The sequence below is a fragment of the Pogona vitticeps genome, chromosome 4 (assembly GCF_051106095.1).
Source record: "Pogona vitticeps strain Pit_001003342236 chromosome 4, PviZW2.1, whole genome shotgun sequence".
NCBI classification, from domain to species: domain Eukaryota; kingdom Metazoa; phylum Chordata; class Lepidosauria; order Squamata; family Agamidae; genus Pogona; species Pogona vitticeps.
Window position 1 is genome coordinate 240,033,615 of NC_135786.1, and position 19,007 is coordinate 240,052,621.

General features: G+C 57.8%; 2 protein-coding genes across 3 annotated transcripts in view; one reads left to right on the top strand and one right to left on the bottom strand.

The window, feature by feature from the left end:
- BOP1 (BOP1 ribosomal biogenesis factor) overlaps window positions 1–14,008 on the top strand; it is a 75,269-nt gene extending 61,261 nt beyond the window's left edge. Inside the window, exons 4-16 of the mRNA XM_072999453.2 lie at window positions 613–767; window positions 2,255–2,372; window positions 2,474–2,575; window positions 2,731–2,943; window positions 9,577–9,738; window positions 10,196–10,276; window positions 10,570–10,639; window positions 11,145–11,277; window positions 11,780–11,960; window positions 12,204–12,492; window positions 12,717–12,801; window positions 13,261–13,368; window positions 13,507–14,008. Of these exons, the coding sequence (XP_072855554.2) occupies window positions 613–767; window positions 2,255–2,372; window positions 2,474–2,575; window positions 2,731–2,943; window positions 9,577–9,738; window positions 10,196–10,276; window positions 10,570–10,639; window positions 11,145–11,277; window positions 11,780–11,960; window positions 12,204–12,492; window positions 12,717–12,801; window positions 13,261–13,368; window positions 13,507–13,660 (1,851 nt within the window). The 3' untranslated portion in view covers window positions 13,661–14,008. The remainder of the gene's footprint in view (window positions 1–612; window positions 768–2,254; window positions 2,373–2,473; window positions 2,576–2,730; window positions 2,944–9,576; window positions 9,739–10,195; window positions 10,277–10,569; window positions 10,640–11,144; window positions 11,278–11,779; window positions 11,961–12,203; window positions 12,493–12,716; window positions 12,802–13,260; window positions 13,369–13,506) is intronic.
- Window positions 14,009–16,011: 2,003 nt separating this feature from the next.
- The window catches only part of MROH1 (maestro heat like repeat family member 1), a 38,021-nt gene continuing 35,025 nt past the window's right edge, over window positions 16,012–19,007 (bottom strand). For both annotated transcript variants that reach the window (XM_072999456.2, XM_072999455.2), the window contains 3 exons: window positions 18,457–18,559; window positions 18,219–18,284; window positions 16,012–16,799 (listed from right to left, as the gene is read on the bottom strand). In XM_072999456.2, coding sequence (XP_072855557.2) covers window positions 16,714–16,799; window positions 18,219–18,284; window positions 18,457–18,559 — 255 coding nt within the window. In that variant the 3' untranslated portion in view covers window positions 16,012–16,713. The remainder of the gene's footprint in view (window positions 16,800–18,218; window positions 18,285–18,456; window positions 18,560–19,007) is intronic.

Genomic DNA, 19,007 nt, shown 5'->3' on the forward strand with positions numbered 1-19,007 from the left:
AAGGTGTGGGGCCCATGAGCTGAAAGTGGATCCTTGGCTGGCCTGAACTCTGAAATGGGGGCTGGGGGCGCTGGGGACACTTTGCGGGCGGTGGCCTGGCCAGAGGAAAGAGGCTCTTTCTCGGCAGGCACGCCCCCCCACACACACACAAAAAGGGTGAGGGTCATTAGAGACACTGGCCTGCCCTGGCTCTCTGTGGCCTCTGGACCCGGCTGAAGACCTTTGCGCTGGTCCAGCGTCTCCAGAACCTCTGTCGTCGTCTCAGGCTTGTCTTGAGCCGCCCGAGGGCTCTGCTCTGCGGCTGTTCTCGGTTGTGTTGTCGTCCTGAGGATTTGATATTGCAGGCGGGCCATCAGCGGAGCAACTAAGGGAAGAGAAGCAGATCATACACGGGGGGAGGGGAGGCGAGGCGGGGGGATGTGGTGGGGGGATAGGCAGCGGTTGGGGAGCAGAGGGGCAGCGCTTAGCTGACGGCTTTGGAAAGACTTCCAGAGGTTTTCCCCGAGCATTGTTGTGTGGAGGGCCCTCCCAGGCCTGCCTCTGTCTTCCTCACCCTCACACACACCCCTACAAAGTTTCTCTTCTTCCTTCCTTCCCCCCCCCCCCAAACAGGACATCCGCAACACCGTGGGCAACATCCCCATGGAGTGGTACCAAGACTTCCCGCACATCGGCTACGACCTGGATGGCCGGAAGATCTTCAAGCCCCTTCGCACCAAGGATGAGCTGGACAAGTTCTTGGAAAAGATGGAGAACCCGGATTACTGGTGAGGGGCTCTGGGCCGGCTGAGAGTGGGTGGGGGTCTTTGGAGGAGGCAGGGAGGATGGGCCCCCTCTGCTACACTTCACTGTCTTCATGTCTTTGTAGTCCTGCCTTGGGGGAAGGTTGGACACCATTTATTTTATTCTTTCAAGGAGAAGGGTGGGGGTGGGAAACATTTTAATTACAGTGGTGCCTTGCATAGCAACATTAATCCGTGCAGCAAAAATCGCTGCTAACCGATTTCGTCGCTATGCGATTTTAAAAAGCCCATAGAAACGCATTAAAACCTGTTTAAAGCGTTCCTATGGGCAAAAAACTGACCTTAAAGCAAAGATCCTCCATACGGCGGCCATTTTCACTGCCTCTTAAGCAAGAAATCCGTCCCTAAACACAGCGGGCGGCCATTTTTTTTTACCCGGCGGCCATTTTGGAACCTATCAGCTGTTAAAAAATCGCTTTGCGATGAGCGAAACAGGGAACCGATCATTGCAAAGTGAAAAAAATGCATAGGAAACATCGCAATGCGATCGCTTTTGCGATCACAAAAAGTTCATCGCTATGCAGTTTCGTTGCTAAACGGAGCGCCCATTAAGCGAGGCACCACTGTAATTGGTTTGTATACTGCCTCTCTGGTGGCCTTCTAGTTCCCTCCCAAGTTCACTTTCCTCTGCTTCATAGAATCATAGTTAAATAAATAAAGACACCCCGTTACTCATGCTGGTTCCCACGTCACCTTGTCTCGGGGCCTTCTGTGCCACAGGTCTGTAAAGCTGTGAAGTGGGGCGTTCAGAAGTGGGGCAAGCCCACGGCAGACCAGAAGCTGGAGTTGCAGCGGGGTGGGCCACACGTGGCCTCTTGGCTGCGGGGCTTCATCCAGAAGGGCCTTTCCTGCCGCCTCTGCCCAGGAACCCTGGGCGGTTTAGCCAAGCGCCTCCCTCCCGATCTGTTCCTCGTCCCTTCCTTCTGGAGGTGAAGGACAACTTGTGTGTGAGAGAGGGGCACACTCTCACCTCACCCCCCCCACGGCTCCTCTAGGCACTCCGGGGGGGCCCTTGCTCTTCACCAGGGGCCCCAGTGCGAATGTGGCTGTGGCCTGAAGGGGGGGACCCATGAAAGGGGGGCCTTATCAAACGACAGGCAGAGCCAGGAGCGGGATCCCAGCCCGCCCCTCGGACGTCATTGCCGGCCCTGGTGACTGAGGCTGAGAGGGTTCGGAGCCCCACCTAAGAGTCCCCCCGCTCCCAGTTTACATAAAGCGACCTCCTCGAGATCCAGTGTATGTCGTAGGAAGAATGGCCAGCTCCTTTGCGGGGGGGGGGGGGAACAGAGGCCTCAGCGGTAGCCCCCTTGACCCAAGTGGGCAGGGGTGAGGATGTGCTCCCCAGGGCTGTCCTGGGAGGGGAGGGTCTAAGAGAGCAGCCTGCTCACGGGCGGGTCTTGTCCACCTCCTCCTTCCTCCTCCTCCTCCTCCTCCCCCCCCCCCCCGTGCAGGCGGACCATCCACGACCGAAAGACGGGCGTGGACGTGAAGCTGACCGACGAACAGGTGGCGCTGGTCCACCGTCTCCAGCAGGGCCAGTTTGGGGACGTCCGTTTCGATCCGTACGAGGTGAGGGAATGCCTGGCGCCCCTCCCCCCCTTGACCCACAGAGCACCGGCCGCTCTCCTGCGGCCCCCCACCCTTCTAAACTCCCCTCTCCTCCTTTGCAGCCTGCCGTGGACTTCTTCAGCAGCCAGGTGAGGATCCACCCCGTGACCAACCGGCCAGCCGACAAGCGCAGCTTCATCCCGTCCCTCGTGGAGAAGGAGAAGGTGAGCCGCCAAGGCCTGGCAGCAGGGAGGGTCCCCGGATCGGCCCGAGTTCCTGGCTCACGAGGGAGGGCCCTCGCCGGAGGGGGGGGGGGGCGACAGAAGCAGCCCAGGCAGCAGCAGCTGCTTTATGGCGGGGACCCTTCCCTCCCATGCAGGTCTCCCGGCTGGTCCACGCCATCAAGATGGGCTGGATCAAGCCACGCAAGCCCAAGGAGGACACGCCGACCTTCTATGACCTGTGGGCTCAGGAAGACCCGAACTCCATCCTGGGGCGCCACAAGATGCACGTGCCCGCCCCCAAGCTCCCCCTGCCTGGACACGAGGAGTCCTACAACCCCCCACCCGAGTATCTTCCCACGGCGGAGGAGGTGAGCAGGCCTGGCCCACTGGGCACCGGGGGGGGGGAAGCTGGGGAAGTGAGCGGAGGGAGCAGAGGGCGGCGCTCAGCCTTGCCCAGAAGGGGGGCCTGGAACAGCCAGACCCTTTGGAAGCGGGGCTCTGGGGGGGGCCCTCAGCCCCGTGTCCTGGCGCGAGGGGAGCTGGAGGGCACAGGCGCACCTGGGAGGCAGGCGGCCCGGAGCTGAGCTCTCGCCCTCTTCCAAACCTGTCAAAGGGCGGTGTTACATAACAGCACTGATGTTACCTGTCTGTCATGGGTTTGGAGGGAAAGTTCCATCCTATGGGGAGTGGAAGGCGGGACATCAGGAGGAGGGGCTGTACTGTATAAATATGTGATGCCTGTGTGGTGAAGAGGAGATGCTGAGACAGACACTGTGAGACACTGGGTTGGGACGAAGCAGCAGCTGGGGAAGAAGAAGCTGTTGTGGGAGTCTGGGTGTCTGACAGGGTACTACTGTGTGTCAGAGTACCAACCTGATAAGTTCAGGTGTCTGTGGGTTAGCCAGAACTGATGGGTTCAGGGTCTGTGCTTTAAGTTAAAGGTTCTAGGTGAACCAAACTGTATGCTTGTGTGTGTGAGAATAAGCCACGTTACTTTATTTTATTCACCTGATTGTTTTATTTACCCTGTTTGTATTTAAAATAAACCTTATTCTTTTGTTGTTTAAAAATCCATCCCTGGTCTGTGTGACTTATTATAGGGAATGGTTGGTGGCAGCTTAGTAACTGTGTGATAGATCCCAGTAGGTCTGGGTTTGTCACATTGATTGGTGTCCAGCGTGTGGGATACGACTGGTCCAGTTGTCCAGCGGTCCAGCAAAGCCTTGGCAAGTGTGCCCAGAGCAAGGGGGGTCTAGTCAGGGACAGTCTGAGGCGCGTAGGTAATCTTCTAGGTGTACCTCACGGGGAGGTGCGCTAGTAGAAGAACGTGCCAACTGGGGAGACTTAGATTAAGGTGCTCTGAGGCAACCTAGTTTTGGCGGGAAAAAGCTGAGGAAAATCTGCGTAGCAACAGTGAGCTAGCTTGCCAGCTGAGAGGCCCAGCAGAGGGGGGTAGGCTCTGACTCGATACTGTTGCAATTTAAGTGCTGAAGAACAGCAGCAATCTCTAGGGAGAGCTGGTTCTGAAAAAAAAAAAGGAAAAAAGTGGTCGTTTTATTCTGAGGCTTGACTTTTTAAAGCAGCCTGTTCTGAGGGGGGGGGTATGCCCTTGACTCGAAGCCAAGTAGCAGACATGAGTGAAGTGAAAGACCCCCAGATTGACCAAGGTTCTGAGGATGAATTTGGCTCAGTGCAAGGTGACAGCACAGGAGAGCAGGACCCAGAACTCAGAAAATTGCTCATAGCCCAACAGCATGAACTGAGGATGAGGCAATTGGAAAAAGAAGAAAGATTAGAGAGAGAGAAAATTGCTCTGGAAAAAGAAAGAATGGCGTTTGAATTAAGAAAACTGGAAATGATGAACCAGAACAATAATAATAATAGGGATTCTGAGGGAGGCCAACTGTCTAAGGCTGACCTGAAGAAATTCCCTGTGTACCACCAGGGAGATTGTCCTGAGGTGTTCTTTTCCTTAGTGGAAAGAGCGTTTGTGGACTTCTCAGTAAGGGAAACTGAGAAGATGACCATCATGCGGTCTTTAATCAGTGGTAGCCTGGCTGAGGTTTATGCCGAGATGCCTGAGGAATTGATGAAAGATTTTGCAGAGTTTAAAAAACTGGTGTTTGCAAGACATGGGATAAATGCAGAGCAGCTGAGACAAAGATTCAGGTCCCTCACTAAAAAACCAGAACAAACTTTTACCCAAGTGGGGGCCCAATTGGTGAGGCTGCTTGAGAAATGGCTATCGCAGGAGGGAATAGAGACCTATGAGCAGCTTAAAGACTTGATAGCCCTGGAACAGTTCTATTCAGTCCTGCAGGGGGAATTGAAATTCCAGGTGAGGGAAAGGAAACCGAAATCTGTGGCAGCAGCCGCAGAAATCGCGGATTTTATCTCCCAAATAAGAAAGCCCTTGGGTGAGGGGAAATCTGTAGGTAAACCCAAAGAAACCTACAGCAAGTACTCTCAGGGACCAGGGAAAAGCCAGCAAGGGGGAGGGGCCCATGGTGAAGGGAAGCCCTCAGGCATGAAACCAAGCCCTCAGAATTTGGAGGGAAAACCGAAACAAGAGGAGAGAGAATCCAAATACACTAGAAAATGTTATTTCTGTCAGGGAAAGGGTCATCTAATCTCAGAGTGTGAAAAATTAAAGCAGCTAAAAGGAATGGTGCCTCAGAATGCTAGTGGGACCAAGCCAAAAGCTGTGTTCTGTGTCCAGAAAGAGCAAAGCTCATTGTCACAGAGGGAGCCTGTTGCCATGACTACTCAGTCTGGAACAGCTACCTATGCTGATCAGGCTGAGGAAAATGGTCCTCTTGGGGAGGTAAAGCGCTGCTTGCTGGTAAAAACAGATTCTCAGTTGTTTGAGACAGCCGGGGTGGACGTAGGAATACTTGACCGTCAGTATAGGGGGCTGCGGGACACGTGTTCCCAGGTAACCCTGTGCCATCCAGATATTATTCCTAGGGAGTTTATAATCCCAAATGAGAGCATGAAGGTGGCAGGGATTGAGGGGCAGATAATCTCTCTGCCAGTAGCAGAGGTACCTGTCAACTTTCAAGGCTGGAGGGGAGATTGGCGGATAGCGATTTCATCGACTCTGCCAGCAGCCGTGCTCGTGGGAAATGACCTGGCTGAACATGTGAAACGGGTGCTAGTGATTACACGCTCACAAGCCACCACAGGGACAGTTCAGGGGGGTAATGATGAGCCAGAGACGGAAGCAGGTGGGGGAAGTTCAGAAGCTGTGGTGGAAACCTTAACCACAGACAGCAGATTTGGACAGGAGCAAAAGGCAGACGCCACTCTCCAAAAGTGTTTTGAACAGGTGACTGACGCCCAGCTAACACCTGAGACCCCAGTGAGATTTCTGGAGAAAAAGGGGATTTTATATAGAGAAACCCTGAGGAATATCTCAAAAGGGGGAGATGGGATCAGAAGTCAGCTGGTGGTACCTGAAAAGTATCGCCCCATGATCTTACAAAGGGGGCACTCTGACATGTTTGCTGCACACTTAGGAGTGAACAAAACACAGCAGAGAATCACACAGAATTTCTACTGGCCTGACATAGGGAAGCAGATCAGGGAGTTCTGTAAACAATGTGATGTGTGTCAAAGGCAGGGGAATAACCGCGACAGGACTAAAGCAAAGTTGTGCCCTTTGCCTGTGATTGACACTCCGTTCAAATGCATAGGGGTGGATATTGTGGGACCTTTGCCCAAGGCCACAAAGAGGGGGAACAGGTTCATTCTAACAATTGTGGACCATGCCACAAGGTATCCTGAAGCCATACCCTTGACTAACATTGAAACTAACACAGTGGCCGATGCTTTGGTGGGGTATATGTCCAGGATGGGATTTGCCTCAGAGATAATCACAGATTTGGGCGCATCGTTCACATCAAAGCTCATGAAACGCTTATGGCAGATCTGTGGAATTAAGCACAAGGAAACCACTGCTTATCATCCTGAAAGCAATGGGTTAACTGAGAAGTTCAATGGGACTCTAATGCGCATGATTAGGGCTTACTTGGCAGAGAATCCAAACAATTGGGACCAGAAGCTGCAATCCCTTTTGTTTGCTTATCGGTCAGTGCCACAAGCCAGTACCGGGTTTAGTCCATTTGAACTTCTATTTGGGAGACGGGTGAAAGGGCCCCTTGATTTGATCAAACAAAATTGGGAGCAGATCACCCAGGATGACCCACAAGACGTTGTGACTTACATAGACACCTTGATGAACGACCTAAAGAGAAATCTAGAGCTGGCAGCAGAAAACCTGCAAGCTCAGAAGGTCAGACAGAAAACATGGTATGACCACAAAGCTAGAGAGAGGCACTTTGACCCAGGGGAGGAAGTGCTTTGGCTTAGGCCCTGCAGAGAGAATAAACTGCAGCTCAAATGGGCAGGACCATATAGGGTCATTTCCAAAATGTCAGACCTGAACTACCTAATAGAGCAGGAGGAGAACCAAGCAAGGAGGGTGGTTCATGTGAATGCCCTAAAACCCTACTACAGAGGGGAACAGAGGGTTTTATTCGCGATAAAAGCAGCTGAGAGTGAGGAAGCTGAATTACCCTTCTGGGAGGGTAGAGGGGAAGTAAAATACAACCCAGAGGAGGTAAAGATCAGTCCTGCACTCACCCAAGACCAGCAGCAAGAACTAAAAACGCTGCTTAGTAAATATCAACAGGTGTTTTCCAACAAGCCGGGGATAGTGAAGGGAGTGATGCATCGGATCCACACAGGGGATGCACCCCCGCAGGCAGTATCCCCATACCGAGTAACGGGACCCTATAGGGACAAGGTGCGGAAGGAGCTGGACGAGATGCTTAGGGAGAACATAATCGTCCCCTCTTCTAGCCCTTGGTCCTCTCCGATAGTCCTTGTGGACAAGCCTGATGGGAGCATTAGGTTTTGTGTCGATTACAGGAAATTAAACCGTGTAACCACTCCTGATGCCTACCCAATGCCCAGGCTAGACAACCTGATTGAAACCATAGGGGGTTGTCGGTTCATCTCATCATTGGACCTGGTAAAGGGATATTGGCAATTAAGAATTGATCCCAGGGATCAAGAAAAGACTGCCTTTTGCAGCCCTTTTGGTCTCTATGAGTTTCGAGTCCTGAGCTTTGGTCTCAGAAATGCACCAGCCACATTCCAAAGGCTGATGGACCAGACCTTGGCAGGGCTCAGTGACTTTACAGTGGCCTACATTGACGACATAGGGATCTTCAGTAATACCTGGGAAGATCACCTGATACACCTGGAGTTAGTGCTGCAGAGGTTAAGTGCAGCAGGGCTAACAGTAAAGGCCAGCAAGTGTCAGCTGGGTAGCCCAGAAATAAAATACTTGGGTCACATGGTAGGGGGAGGAGTGATAAAACCCCTGGAGGCCAAAATAGAAGCTGTTCGTGATTGGCCCAGACCCAACACCAAGAAAAAAGTCAAATCATTTCTTGGGTTGGTGGGCTACTACAGAAAGTTCATCCCGAGGTTTGGCGAGATTGCGGCTCCGCTGACCGATCTGACGAGGAAGAAGACTGATGACAGCATCCCGTGGACCAGCGACTGTGAGGCGGCGTTCCAGAGGTTGAAGAAGGCGTTAATCAACTATCCTGTCCTGCGTGCTCCAGACTTCGACCGGGAGTTCATCATCTACACCGATGCGTCTAACAGCGGGGTAGGAGCAGTTCTGTGCCAAGAGGATGAGAATGGTGACCAGCATCCTGTGTCCTACCTGAGTAGGAAACTTCAAAAAGGTGAGAGACATTTGGCAACCGTGGAGAAGGAGTGTTTGGCCATAGTCTACGCGATCCAGAAGGCCAAGCCTTACATCTGGGGAAGACATTTTATTCTGTGTACTGACCATTCACCATTGCAATGGTTAAAGACGATGAAAACCCACAATAGCAAACTTATGAGGTGGGCTTTGAACTTACAGGACTATGACTTTGAAGTGAAGGTGGTCAGAGGGTCAGTGAACTGTGTTGCTGACGCCTTATCAAGAAGACCTGAAGACTGAAGACGGCGAAAGAACATGGACTATATGTATATAATGAAAACAAAAAGTTAAAATGTACCTGGTTTTGAATTTGGTTGGTATTAATAAAGGTAAATTGATGTACTGTATATGGTAAAATGTTTGAAATGCCTATTTGCTATGTTTAACTTGGAGTGTAAGTATATGTAAGTATTATAGGGTATGTATAACTGTTGTTGTATGTTTTATACAGGTTGTTTTTTTGGTGAAAAGCACCTTAGCTTTCCCCCTACAAAACAACTTATAAAGAGGGGAGGTGTTACATAACAGCACTGATGTTACCTGTCTGTCATGGGTTTGGAGGGAAAGTTCCATCCTATGGGGAGTGGAAGGCGGGACATCAGGAGGAGGGGCTGTACTGTATAAATATGTGATGCCTGTGTGGTGAAGAGGAGATGCTGAGACAGACACTGTGAGACACTGGGTTGGGACGAAGCAGCAGCTGGGGAAGAAGAAGCTGTTGTGGGAGTCTGGGTGTCTGACAGGGTACTACTGTGTGTCAGAGTACCAACCTGATAAGTTCAGGTGTCTGTGGGTTAGCCAGAACTGATGGGTTCAGGGTCTGTGCTTTAAGTTAAAGGTTCTAGGTGAACCAAACTGTATGCTTGTGTGTGTGAGAATAAGCCACGTTACTTTATTTTATTCACCTGATTGTTTTATTTACCCTGTTTGTATTTAAAATAAACCTTATTCTTTTGTTGTTTAAAAATCCATCCCTGGTCTGTGTGACTTATTATAGGGAATGGTTGGTGGCAGCTTAGTAACTGTGTGATAGATCCCAGTAGGTCTGGGTTTGTCACAGGCGGGAGCGCCCCTTGCCTTTTGGCCCAGAGGGTGGAGGGCTGCTGTGGGTTGAGGGGGAGGCAGCCCCCTGCCCCGGCCTCGGAAGGGGCCGCCGGCTTCTGTGTTGGCGGGTTTCAGGGACGCTGACGCCCCCTCCTTCCCTCCTTCCCTCCAGAGACTGGCCTGGGAACTGCAGGAGCCCTCTGAGCGGAAGCTGAACTTCCTGCCGCAGCGCCACGAGTGCCTCCGGCGGGTGCCCGCTTACTCCCGCTTCATCCACGAGCGCTTTGAGCGCTGCCTCGACCTCTACCTGTGCCCACGCCAGAGGAAGATGCGGGTAGGTGGCGCTTGGGATCCGGGAACTCGGTGGGAGCAGGAGCCTCTGCGCCTGTTGGGGGGGCTCAGGATCGGGGTAACCGAGAGGAGGGCTGTCCCTCCTTTCAACGGTTGGTGGCTGCTCGTGTGGAAGGGGGACCCCTTGCCACCCACAGAGCCCACCGGGAGGAGAGCACGACCATGACAGCCACGCAGTGCGCGCTCTCTGCCCGGTCAGGACACCCACTTGTGTTCCATCAGCATCCCGCGGTTGCTGTAGGCTCCCTGGTCTGCCCGAAAGGGTGGCGCGGGCCACACTCCGTGGGGGTGGTGTACGCCATTGCCTGGCCGCCTCTCCTCCCTTCCTTGGACCGAGAGTCCAGGCGGAGAGGAGGATTGTTTGGTGGTGAGGGCCACAAGCAAGCCCTCTTTGGCTCCTGGCTCACCTCCTCCGCCTCTGCCTCCTCTTCCTCTTCCAGGTCAACGTGGATCCTGAGGACTTGATCCCGAAGCTGCCGAAGCCACGAGACCTGCAGCCCTTCCCCACCGTCCAGGCCTTGGTGGGTCTTCTGGGTGGGGTGGGAATCGGAGGACCCCCTCCCCCGAGAAGGGCCTTCCTCTCGCTGCTCACTGGCTCTTCCGTTTCTCGGGGGGGGGGCGGCTGGGCGGCTGTGATCCGAGGCTGCCTTTGTTGCTTGGGCCGTGCCCAAACAGCAGGGTTGGTGGGTTGAGAATGGCAGAGGTCACAGCTGGCCGGGGGGGGGGGGGGAGGTGGCCAGGCTGCAAGGCCTGCCCGTGACGGTTTTGCTTCCCCCTTTGAACACACACTTCTCCCACCCTCTCCTCTCACCAGATCTACCGTGGCCACACCAGCCTCGTGCGCTGCCTCAGCGTCTCCCCCAGTGGTCAGTGGCTGGCATCAGGTAAGCTCAGGGGCAGGGGGAGGCAGCCTTTGAGGCTGGCTTGGGGCTGTGCCCTATCCCCTCTCCTGCCCTGGTACTGCTACGCTCTGGCCAGCCCCCTGTGCCTTGGGTCGTGGCCCATCAGAGGCCCCTCCAGGCAGTGACAGGACATTTTCTTGGGTGGGGGGGGTTTTGCGATATTGACCTGGAAGGCAGCAGGGGGCCTCTCTGCCCATTCGAGAGAGTCCGGGCGGACTGGCTTGCTCTTCTTGATGATAAACCCCTCGTTCAAATGCCTGGCTCGAGGGAGTGTGGCTGCCCTCCGACCGTTTGCTCACTCATCTGAAATGTTGCAGGGAAGGGGGAGGGCAGGAGGGCCTGCAGTGGCCCAGCCAGGGTCAAGGACAAAGCCGCTGCCTCTGAGCTCCTCCTCTGGGCCCCCCTGCAGCCCCACAGGCAGGCATAGGTCAGGCTGGGGCTGGGGAAAGAAAACAAGCTAACCCCCCCCCCCATGGCTCTCGCACAGGCTCCGACGACGGCACGGTGAAGTTCTGGGAGGTTTGCACGGCCCGCTGCGTGAAGACGCTCCCTGTGCCCGGCGCAGTGAAGAGCGTGGCCTGGAACCCCAACCCGGCTGTTTGCCTCGTGGCCATCGCTGTGTGAGTGCCGCCCAGCGCGTTCGGATGGGGGCGGGTCCGCTTTGCTCTGGGGAAGCCACAAGCTCCTGGAGGCCTCCTGGGGTGCGGTGGGTTGGAGCCGAGGCCAAAGCGGAAGCAGTGGGCGCTTGAGAGGGGAAAGTGTCCGAGCCGGGCCCTCACAACACTCTGGGACTCTACGGTGGTGCCTGATTTTCGGGAAGGGTGTGTGTGCATAGGGGCAGAAACTTGGGGGGGGGGGGAGGAGATGCAAGTGCTTTACCAGTGGACTGAAACCGTGCCCAGTGAAAGGATCCCAGGGGGACGCGAGGGAGGGGAGGGGAGGGGATCTTGCGCAGCACACCGTTCATCTACCCAAAGGGGACCCCTTCCAGGCTCCTTCCGGCCTGCTCTGACTGTCTCCTCCTCTCCCCCCCCCAGGGCTTTCCCCTCCTTCAGCCTCCCCTGGGGCCCTTCTGGAGTTGCGCATGGGCTTCCCTGCTGACCCCCCCCCCCTTCTTTCCAGAGAGCACTCGGTGCTGTTGGCGAACCCAGCCCTCGGGGACAAGCTGCTGTATGGAGCCACCGACCAGCTTCTCGAGGGCTACGTGGCCCCTGAGGAGGAACGGCCCCAGCCGGTCACCTGGGAGGAAGCGGCGGGAGAGGAGCGTGCCCGGGGCATCCGGCTCATCATCAGGCATGGGAAGGTAGGGGCGGTCAGGGAGGCGGGCGCATGCACACACCGGTGTGTTGCTGCTGCTGCTGCTGCTCACTGGATGCATCCTGGTCACAAGGCAAGTTTTTGGCAGAACTGAACTTCCTCCTGACCCCAGAGGGCCGTGGCTTGGAGAAGGGCCTTTGCACGGGGAGGGAGCGTGGGGGTTAGGGGTGCCTGCATGCACATACGTCCGCACGACCCCAGCGGAGCTCTCTCTGCGCTTTCTCCCCAGCCCTTGAAGCAGGTGACGTGGCACGGGAAAGGGGACTATTTTGCCACGGTCGTGTCGGACAACAGCCACCTGCAGGTGCTGATCCACCAGGCCAGCAAGCGGTGGAGCCAGGCGCCCTTCCGCCGCAGCAAGGGCCAGGTCCAGCGCGTGCTCTTCCACCCGCTGCGGCCCTTTTTCTTTGTGGCCACGCAGCGCTTTGTCCGCGTCTACAACCTCCTCAAGCAGGAGCTCACCAAGAAGCTGCTCAGCAACTGCAAGTGGGTCTCCAGCATCGCCCTCCACCCGGGAGGTGAGCAGAGCGGGGCCGGGACTGGCCGGCCGGCCTCGGGAGGAGGGACAGTGGGACCAGAACTCCCCAGAGCGGGCACGGAGAGGGCCGTGGCAGGGAGGAGGTGGCAGCAGCAGCAGCAGCAGCCCCCCCCCTTTTCTGCTTGGGCCGCAACTGTGGGTGTGCCAACGTGGCCTGCCCATCCCACGGGGCCCACAGGCGACTCACGGCCTCCTCTCTTCCAGGCGACAACCTGATCTGCGGCAGCTACGACAGCAAACTGGCCTGGTTCGATCTGGACCTGTCGACGAAGCCTTACCGGGTGCTGAGGTAAAGGGCTGGCGACGCCGTCCCTCGGCAGGGCGGTCTGAGATGCCCGAGAGCCGCTCGCTCCGTCCCTCTCGCCCTTTTGGGATTTGGAGGGGGAGTTTCCCTTCTTGGTGCTTTCAGGCAGCCGAGCGCAGGAGAGAAGCCTCTGCCTGCCCGCTGGGTCTCTGGCGCAGCCAAGGCGATGTGGGTGCCGCCTGGACATGTCAGAGAGAGAGGGAGGGAGAGCACCTAGCCCCCTCCCCACCTGTCCAGCCAGAGGGTCTCTGGGTGGGAGCAAAGGGTCCCCTCCTGTCCCTCCCACCACCAGGGGCAGGATGCCCCCCTCTCCGCCTGCCTGCCTGCCTGCCAGCCGGGGGCCTAGCCGCCGATCCTTCCCCGTCTCGTGGCAGCCCCCCTCCCAAAGAATTGCCCCCCCCACGCCAGCAGTGTCTGAAGAGAGGCTCCTCTCTCATCTTGCAGGCACCACAAAGCAGCACTGAGGGCCGTGGCTTTTCACCCCCACTACCCGCTCTTTGCCTCCGGCTCAGATGACGGCAGCGTCATCATCTGCCACGGCACAGTCTACAGGTGCGTATGGATGGGGTGGGGGCGGGGACTGGGTTGGGAGCGGGGGGCCCTTCTTTTTTCCTGGCCCTGGAAGAGAAAGGGGCCTGACTCTGAGCTCTCCTCCATCTCTCTTCCTCTCCCCTTCCTCCCTTCCTGCAGCGACCTGCTCCAAAACCCGCTCATAGTCCCCGTGAAGGTGCTGAAGGGCCACGCGCTGACCCAGGACCTGGGGGTCCTCGACGTGGTGTTCCATCCCACCCAGCCCTGGCTCTTCTCTGCGGGGGCCGATGCCACCGTCCGCCTCTTCACCTAGAGAGGGACCCACCAACGACCCGGCTGGCTCCCCCCCCCCCCCCGACGCAAGGCCCAGAGGCACCAGGGCAGGACTCTGGGCAGCCGGCAGCCAAGAGGGAGGGAAGGAGGCAGGAAGCGAACTGGGCAGGCGGACCACCTCTTTCGCCGTGAAACAGCTGGAGAGAGGCCTGCCGCAAACCCTTCCCTCCCCTGGACGGACAGTGTGGACAGCAGGCCCGGAGACCTCCAGCATGGGTGGCGTGGTCGGTCGGCAGAGCCGTCTCAGAGGTCCAGTTGGGGGTGCATTGTTTTCCGGATGGGGGCGGGGCGGGATCCTGACTGTCAATAAAGAAGATGCCAAACCGTGGGAGTGCCTGAGAAATGCTTTGGTGCCTCATCCCATTGTCCCTCTCCTCCCTCCCCTCTTTGTTCTGTGCCTGCTGCTGATGTCCTGGGGGGACGGCCACCTTGCTCACCCGGTGGAGGCAGGGGCCGGTGCAGGCGCACAGACGACCCGCTCCACTTCAGCCTGTCGCAGGGTGCCGCTGCGGTAGAGGAACAAGCGAGCTTTGGATCGGTGGCCTACCTCCCCCCTCCCCACTCCTTGGCCTTCTGTGGCCAGAGAGGCGCCGTGTGGGATGATGCTAGGGCTGGAAGGCAAGTGCACACCTGCATCTCTGGAAGAGAGGTGTGTCTCGTTCACACACACACACACACACCTTTCCATCCTGATAGGGCTGCACCACTGCAATTCCAGCTCGACAGAGGAGTTGGTGCATCGAGAGAAGGGGGGGGGGTTGGCTTGGCTGTACGATCCGCTTATCCTTTACAGTCAGGCCGGCTGGAAATGAGCAGTCTCTCCAGTATGCTTGGGGGTCAGAGGGGGGCAGGAGTGCTCCCGAAGCTCTGGCAGAGAGGCGGGGATGAAATAAAACTCAGTTGAACTCCCCATTGGGATGCAGGAGGGCTGTTGGGGGGGGGGGGGAACAGGAACGGGTGTCCAAAGCAGGAGCGGGTCACAGAGCCTGCTGGCCCTTACACTTGCAGGAAGGGTTGTGGGGCTAGCAGTCAATTTGCCGTGGGCCCCTGGCGGAAGTGTGGGGTGGCAAGAGTTGAGTGCAGACCAAGGGCAGCGGGAGGGGAGAAGGGCAACAGAGCAGCCCAAACGGGAGAGGGGCAGAAAAACCCCTTCCTATTGTTCTGGACTACACCTCCCAGGTGTCCCATCCAGCAGGGGAAACGGGTCTGATGGAAGCTGAAGTCTTTCAAAGGCCTCTGGAAGAGCCAGGATGCCCCAGACTGGCACTGCCGGCCTTGCCAGAGAGGTTTGCGTTTGCCCCTGCCAGCGCCATCGGATCAGGCCCCCGGGAAAAAGGGCCTCCCCAGGAAGGGGGGGCAGTAGCCACACAGGGCGAGTTGCCTGCCAGGCGGACAGGGAGGCAGCTGCTCTTGTGCCCAGCCAGAAGGCACGTGGGCTTGGCCCTCAAACCCAGCAGGAAGGCAAGGGAAGGGGAGAAAAGGGCACGGGGGGGGGCACTGTAGTTGGCCACAGCCTCCAGAGCCACCAGCAAGGGCTCCTCCAGCCACCCACCCCAACCCCGCATGGCCTGGGTTTCCCCGGGGAAGAATTCTGCCTCATTTTTTCACTTCTGGTACCCAAATGACAAGCTGGCTCCTGAGACTCAGACAGCCCTGGGGGTGGAGGGGCAGCTGAAGGCCAAAGTCAGGGGGGGGGGGCTGCCATACCTGCAGCTTCCGCACAGAAAAGGTCTATGCATTTGCCAAGCCCTTTTGAGCGGGCTGGGATGGTTCCCCCGGAGGAGAGGAGAGGAGAAGCGAGGGGGGCATCAAGTTTTCAAGAAGCCACATATATTCGGCAGGGCAGGAAAAGGATGTGGCCGTCTTGCTCGCTGACCCTCTGGCCCTCCGGGCTCACACCAAGAAAGGTGCGGGAGTGGCCATTCAGCACTGGGGGGAGGGGAGGAAAGAGGAGGCATCGCCTGCCATGCCACAGTCATTTGCGTGATCCAAGTGGCTGCCAAGGGAAGGTCCATATTGAAGCATCTATAGCTGGGAGGGGGGTGGGGAGGGGAGGATGTTGGGTTAAAACTGGCAGCACCCCAGAGCAGGCCAGAAGGTTTCACACACACCCCTTTTTTTGCTGGGGCTGCCTTTCTGCCCTTTCCATAAGTCTTCCCCCCCCCCCATGTAGGTCTGGAGTTGGGGAGTCGGATGAAAAGGCCCTCCAGAGCTCAGGGGGTGTTTGGTCTGGGCTGAGGCTGGAAGGGGTGACCCCAGCTAGCCATTCATTTCCCAGGCCCTGAGGCTTCCAGCCCCCCACCCCCACCAGGGGAGAAAAGGAGGGGACACTGAGAAGCCAAAATCATTTATTTAAAAAATAAGTTGTCTGGTCGTATGTACACATTCCTACAGGGAAGAACAACGAAGGAGCCGCTGAGAAGGGGCCGGAGCCATTGGACATCCCCATCTGCCCCAGGTGGTGGGGAAAGGGTGTGAGCGCAGCGGTGAGGGTGGGGTGGGGTGCGGGGTCATGCTAATTCCTGGTGCCCAAGGACCCCATTCTGGATCCCACTCCCCAAGTCCCACTCTGGGGCAGGGCACCCGGTTGGGGTGCGCCGGAGAGCAGAAGCTGGGTGCCTGTTGGAGAAAAACTAAAGGTGCTGGTTGGGTAGAGGCAAGAGTGGGTGCGGGCCGCTCTAGGGCAGGGGCGGGGGAGAGGGGCGACGCAGCTGCCCATGAACCCGCCTGTGGCCTGGACCAGAAGGCCCACGGAAAAGTGTTCCCCCCCCCCCGTGTGCTCCTGGAGGAGACACGCAAACCTCTGCCCCAGAAAAGGGCAGCTGCATCTCCAGCCCAGGGGCCTTCCCTTTCCAAATGGGGAGGGTGTGTGTCTGTGTGCGTGCGCGTGTGTGTGGCTCCAGGTGCGCTTGGGGTGGTGTGGAAGACGTGCCGTGCCCTCTGCAGAGGTAGGTGCGTGCCCCGGGGGCCGATGGGAGGCAGAGCAGGCAAAGAAAAAGCGTCCGTGTTGCTTCGCAAGTCCCGACTCGAGCCTCAAACAATCCTGACCAGGCGGCCCAGGGTCTCAGCCACCTTCACGCGCACTGCCGTCACCGGATCCTTCAGCAGCACCGAGAGGGCTGGGGAGGAAGGAAGGGCACGGGAGTCCGTCAGCCGGCCAGGAGGAAAGGGACGGTCAGCATCCAGAGAACCCTCTTTTTCTGTCCCCCCCATATCAGCCCCACTTGCACAGGGGAGTCCCTTGGCAGAGCAACAGAGTTCTCCTACCCTGCCCAGAGAGTATGCCCGTCACCTGGAGAGGCGGCAGGTGGCATGAGCAGCTCTGGGGCATGGCCGGAGGGGGGGGAGAAGAAGCGGGCGCAGGGCTTCTCCACTCCATCGGAGGATGGCTGGCACAGCCCCAGCTGGGAAGAGGAGGAGGACGAGGGAGGGAGGGAGGGAGGGAGGGAGGGGGCCAGAGTTCCTCCGGAGCAGCAGAGATACAATAATATTTTTCCAGTAGCATGTTTACACTGCAAATCCGAGACTCTTGCGTCCCTCCAGAGCGAGCAAGACGTCCTGATTTATGGGCCGAGCCGCTTCCCGCCGATCAGCCCTGAGCCAGCTGCAGCATTCCCCCCCACACACACACACACACACACCTCCCCGCCTCCTCCCCCCACAGGCCTCCGTGGCCGGCAAGCGGGCAGTCCAAGCGCGCCTCGGCGGTGCTCAATACGGGAAGCTGCGGTGACCCCATCCGGAGCCCTCGCCGCTCCCCCACCTCCAACGGCCCCCCACCACTGCAAACAGACGGGCCTCTCTTCAGAGCCGCTCCGCCCGCCAACGGAAAGATAGTTTTCCCTTTTTTAGTGGTTTTTAAGCTCTGTTGGAAAGCTCAGAGATTTTCCGAGCCTCACTCTAAGCGATGAGCTCACTGCTGACAAGGAAAAACAGCCGCCGAATCCAGGAAAGTTCGTGGAACCGAGCTGGCTTCCCTGCAGACTCCCTTTGAGTGGCAGATCCAGCAGGCTAGAGCGGGAACCTGTGCCCGGGACCGTCCTTGGGCCAGCCAGCCAGGCCTCCCTCCGCCCCCCCCCCGCCCCCCGTTCTCTCTCCCCACATTAAGGAACCCACCACTCCCACAGGCGGGCAAGGGAGGCTGGGAGGAAAGGCTCCTGGGCCGGGGGGGGGGGGAGAACGGGGACCCCCGGCTCCCTCGCCATTCCTGCTCAGAATGCACCCGCCCGCCCACCCACCCGCCCCGCTTCAATACTCTGCATCTCTGCCTAGGAGAGCTGGAAGCAGGCCAGGGGCTCACCTCCGACCCCCCAGGGAAGGAAAAAAGAACACGCTGCCCCAATCCACTGGACACCTTTTCGGCCTGCCTCCATCCTGGGTGGCAGAGCTCTTGAGAGGACTCCTTTTCTCAGCACAGATTGGGGGGGTGTGTGCGTGCTCCCCCTGCTCCCAAGCAACACCCCAAGCCCCAGCCCTCATCAAGGACAACTCTGCAGCAACACAAGAGGAGACCCAACCCCACCCCTCCAGTTGCTCACCGGCAATCAGCGCGTCCAGGTCCAGCTGCTGGCTGTGTGCTTTGTCCACGTGAAGGACCAGGAAGCCTGGAAGGGAAGCCCACGCAGCTCAGAGCCACCACTGCCCCCCCCACACACACCTGTGAGCCCAGCCAAGGCAATGCCAGCACCGTGCCAGAGGCACCAGGCAGACTCGGGGGGGGCAGCTTAGGCCAAGGGCCAAAGCAAACCTGCCAGGGGACCCCAAGCGCCCTCTCACCAACAAACATGGGGGCAGCTGCTCGGATGTCCGGCCAGCCGCTCTTGAAGTAGAAGAGGTTGGTGGCCACTAAGCGGCTGAAGGTGTCCGGGTAACTCTGCATCTGCACAAGAGGGAGGGAGGGAGGCCACTGGTCAAGAGGGGAATCCCCCTGGCCACAGCTATGGGGGGGGGGGGGAAGGAGAGATCCTCCTCCCAACCGCCTCCACCTGGCCGTTCCCTGGACAGAGGAGGCTTTCTTGGAAGGGGGGGCAGGAGGACAAAAAACCCAGGCTCCAGAGCTTGCGTCTTGGCAACTGACCAAGCACCGCAAACCCCTGGGAGCCCTTTGGCTTCAAGCAACAATGGCGGTGGGGGGGTGGGGGGGGCTTAGGTGAAGACCTCACCTGCTGCTCCCGCCCCCAGGGTGACAATCCAAGGCCCTGCTCCAAGTGTTGCTTCCAATTCCTCCGCGAGGGGTCCCATCCGGCCCCGTGAACGACCCCCTCCAGTTCTGCTCTCTGGGCCACCCTCTAGAGGCCCAGCACCCAAGCCAGCTCGACTCTACGCTG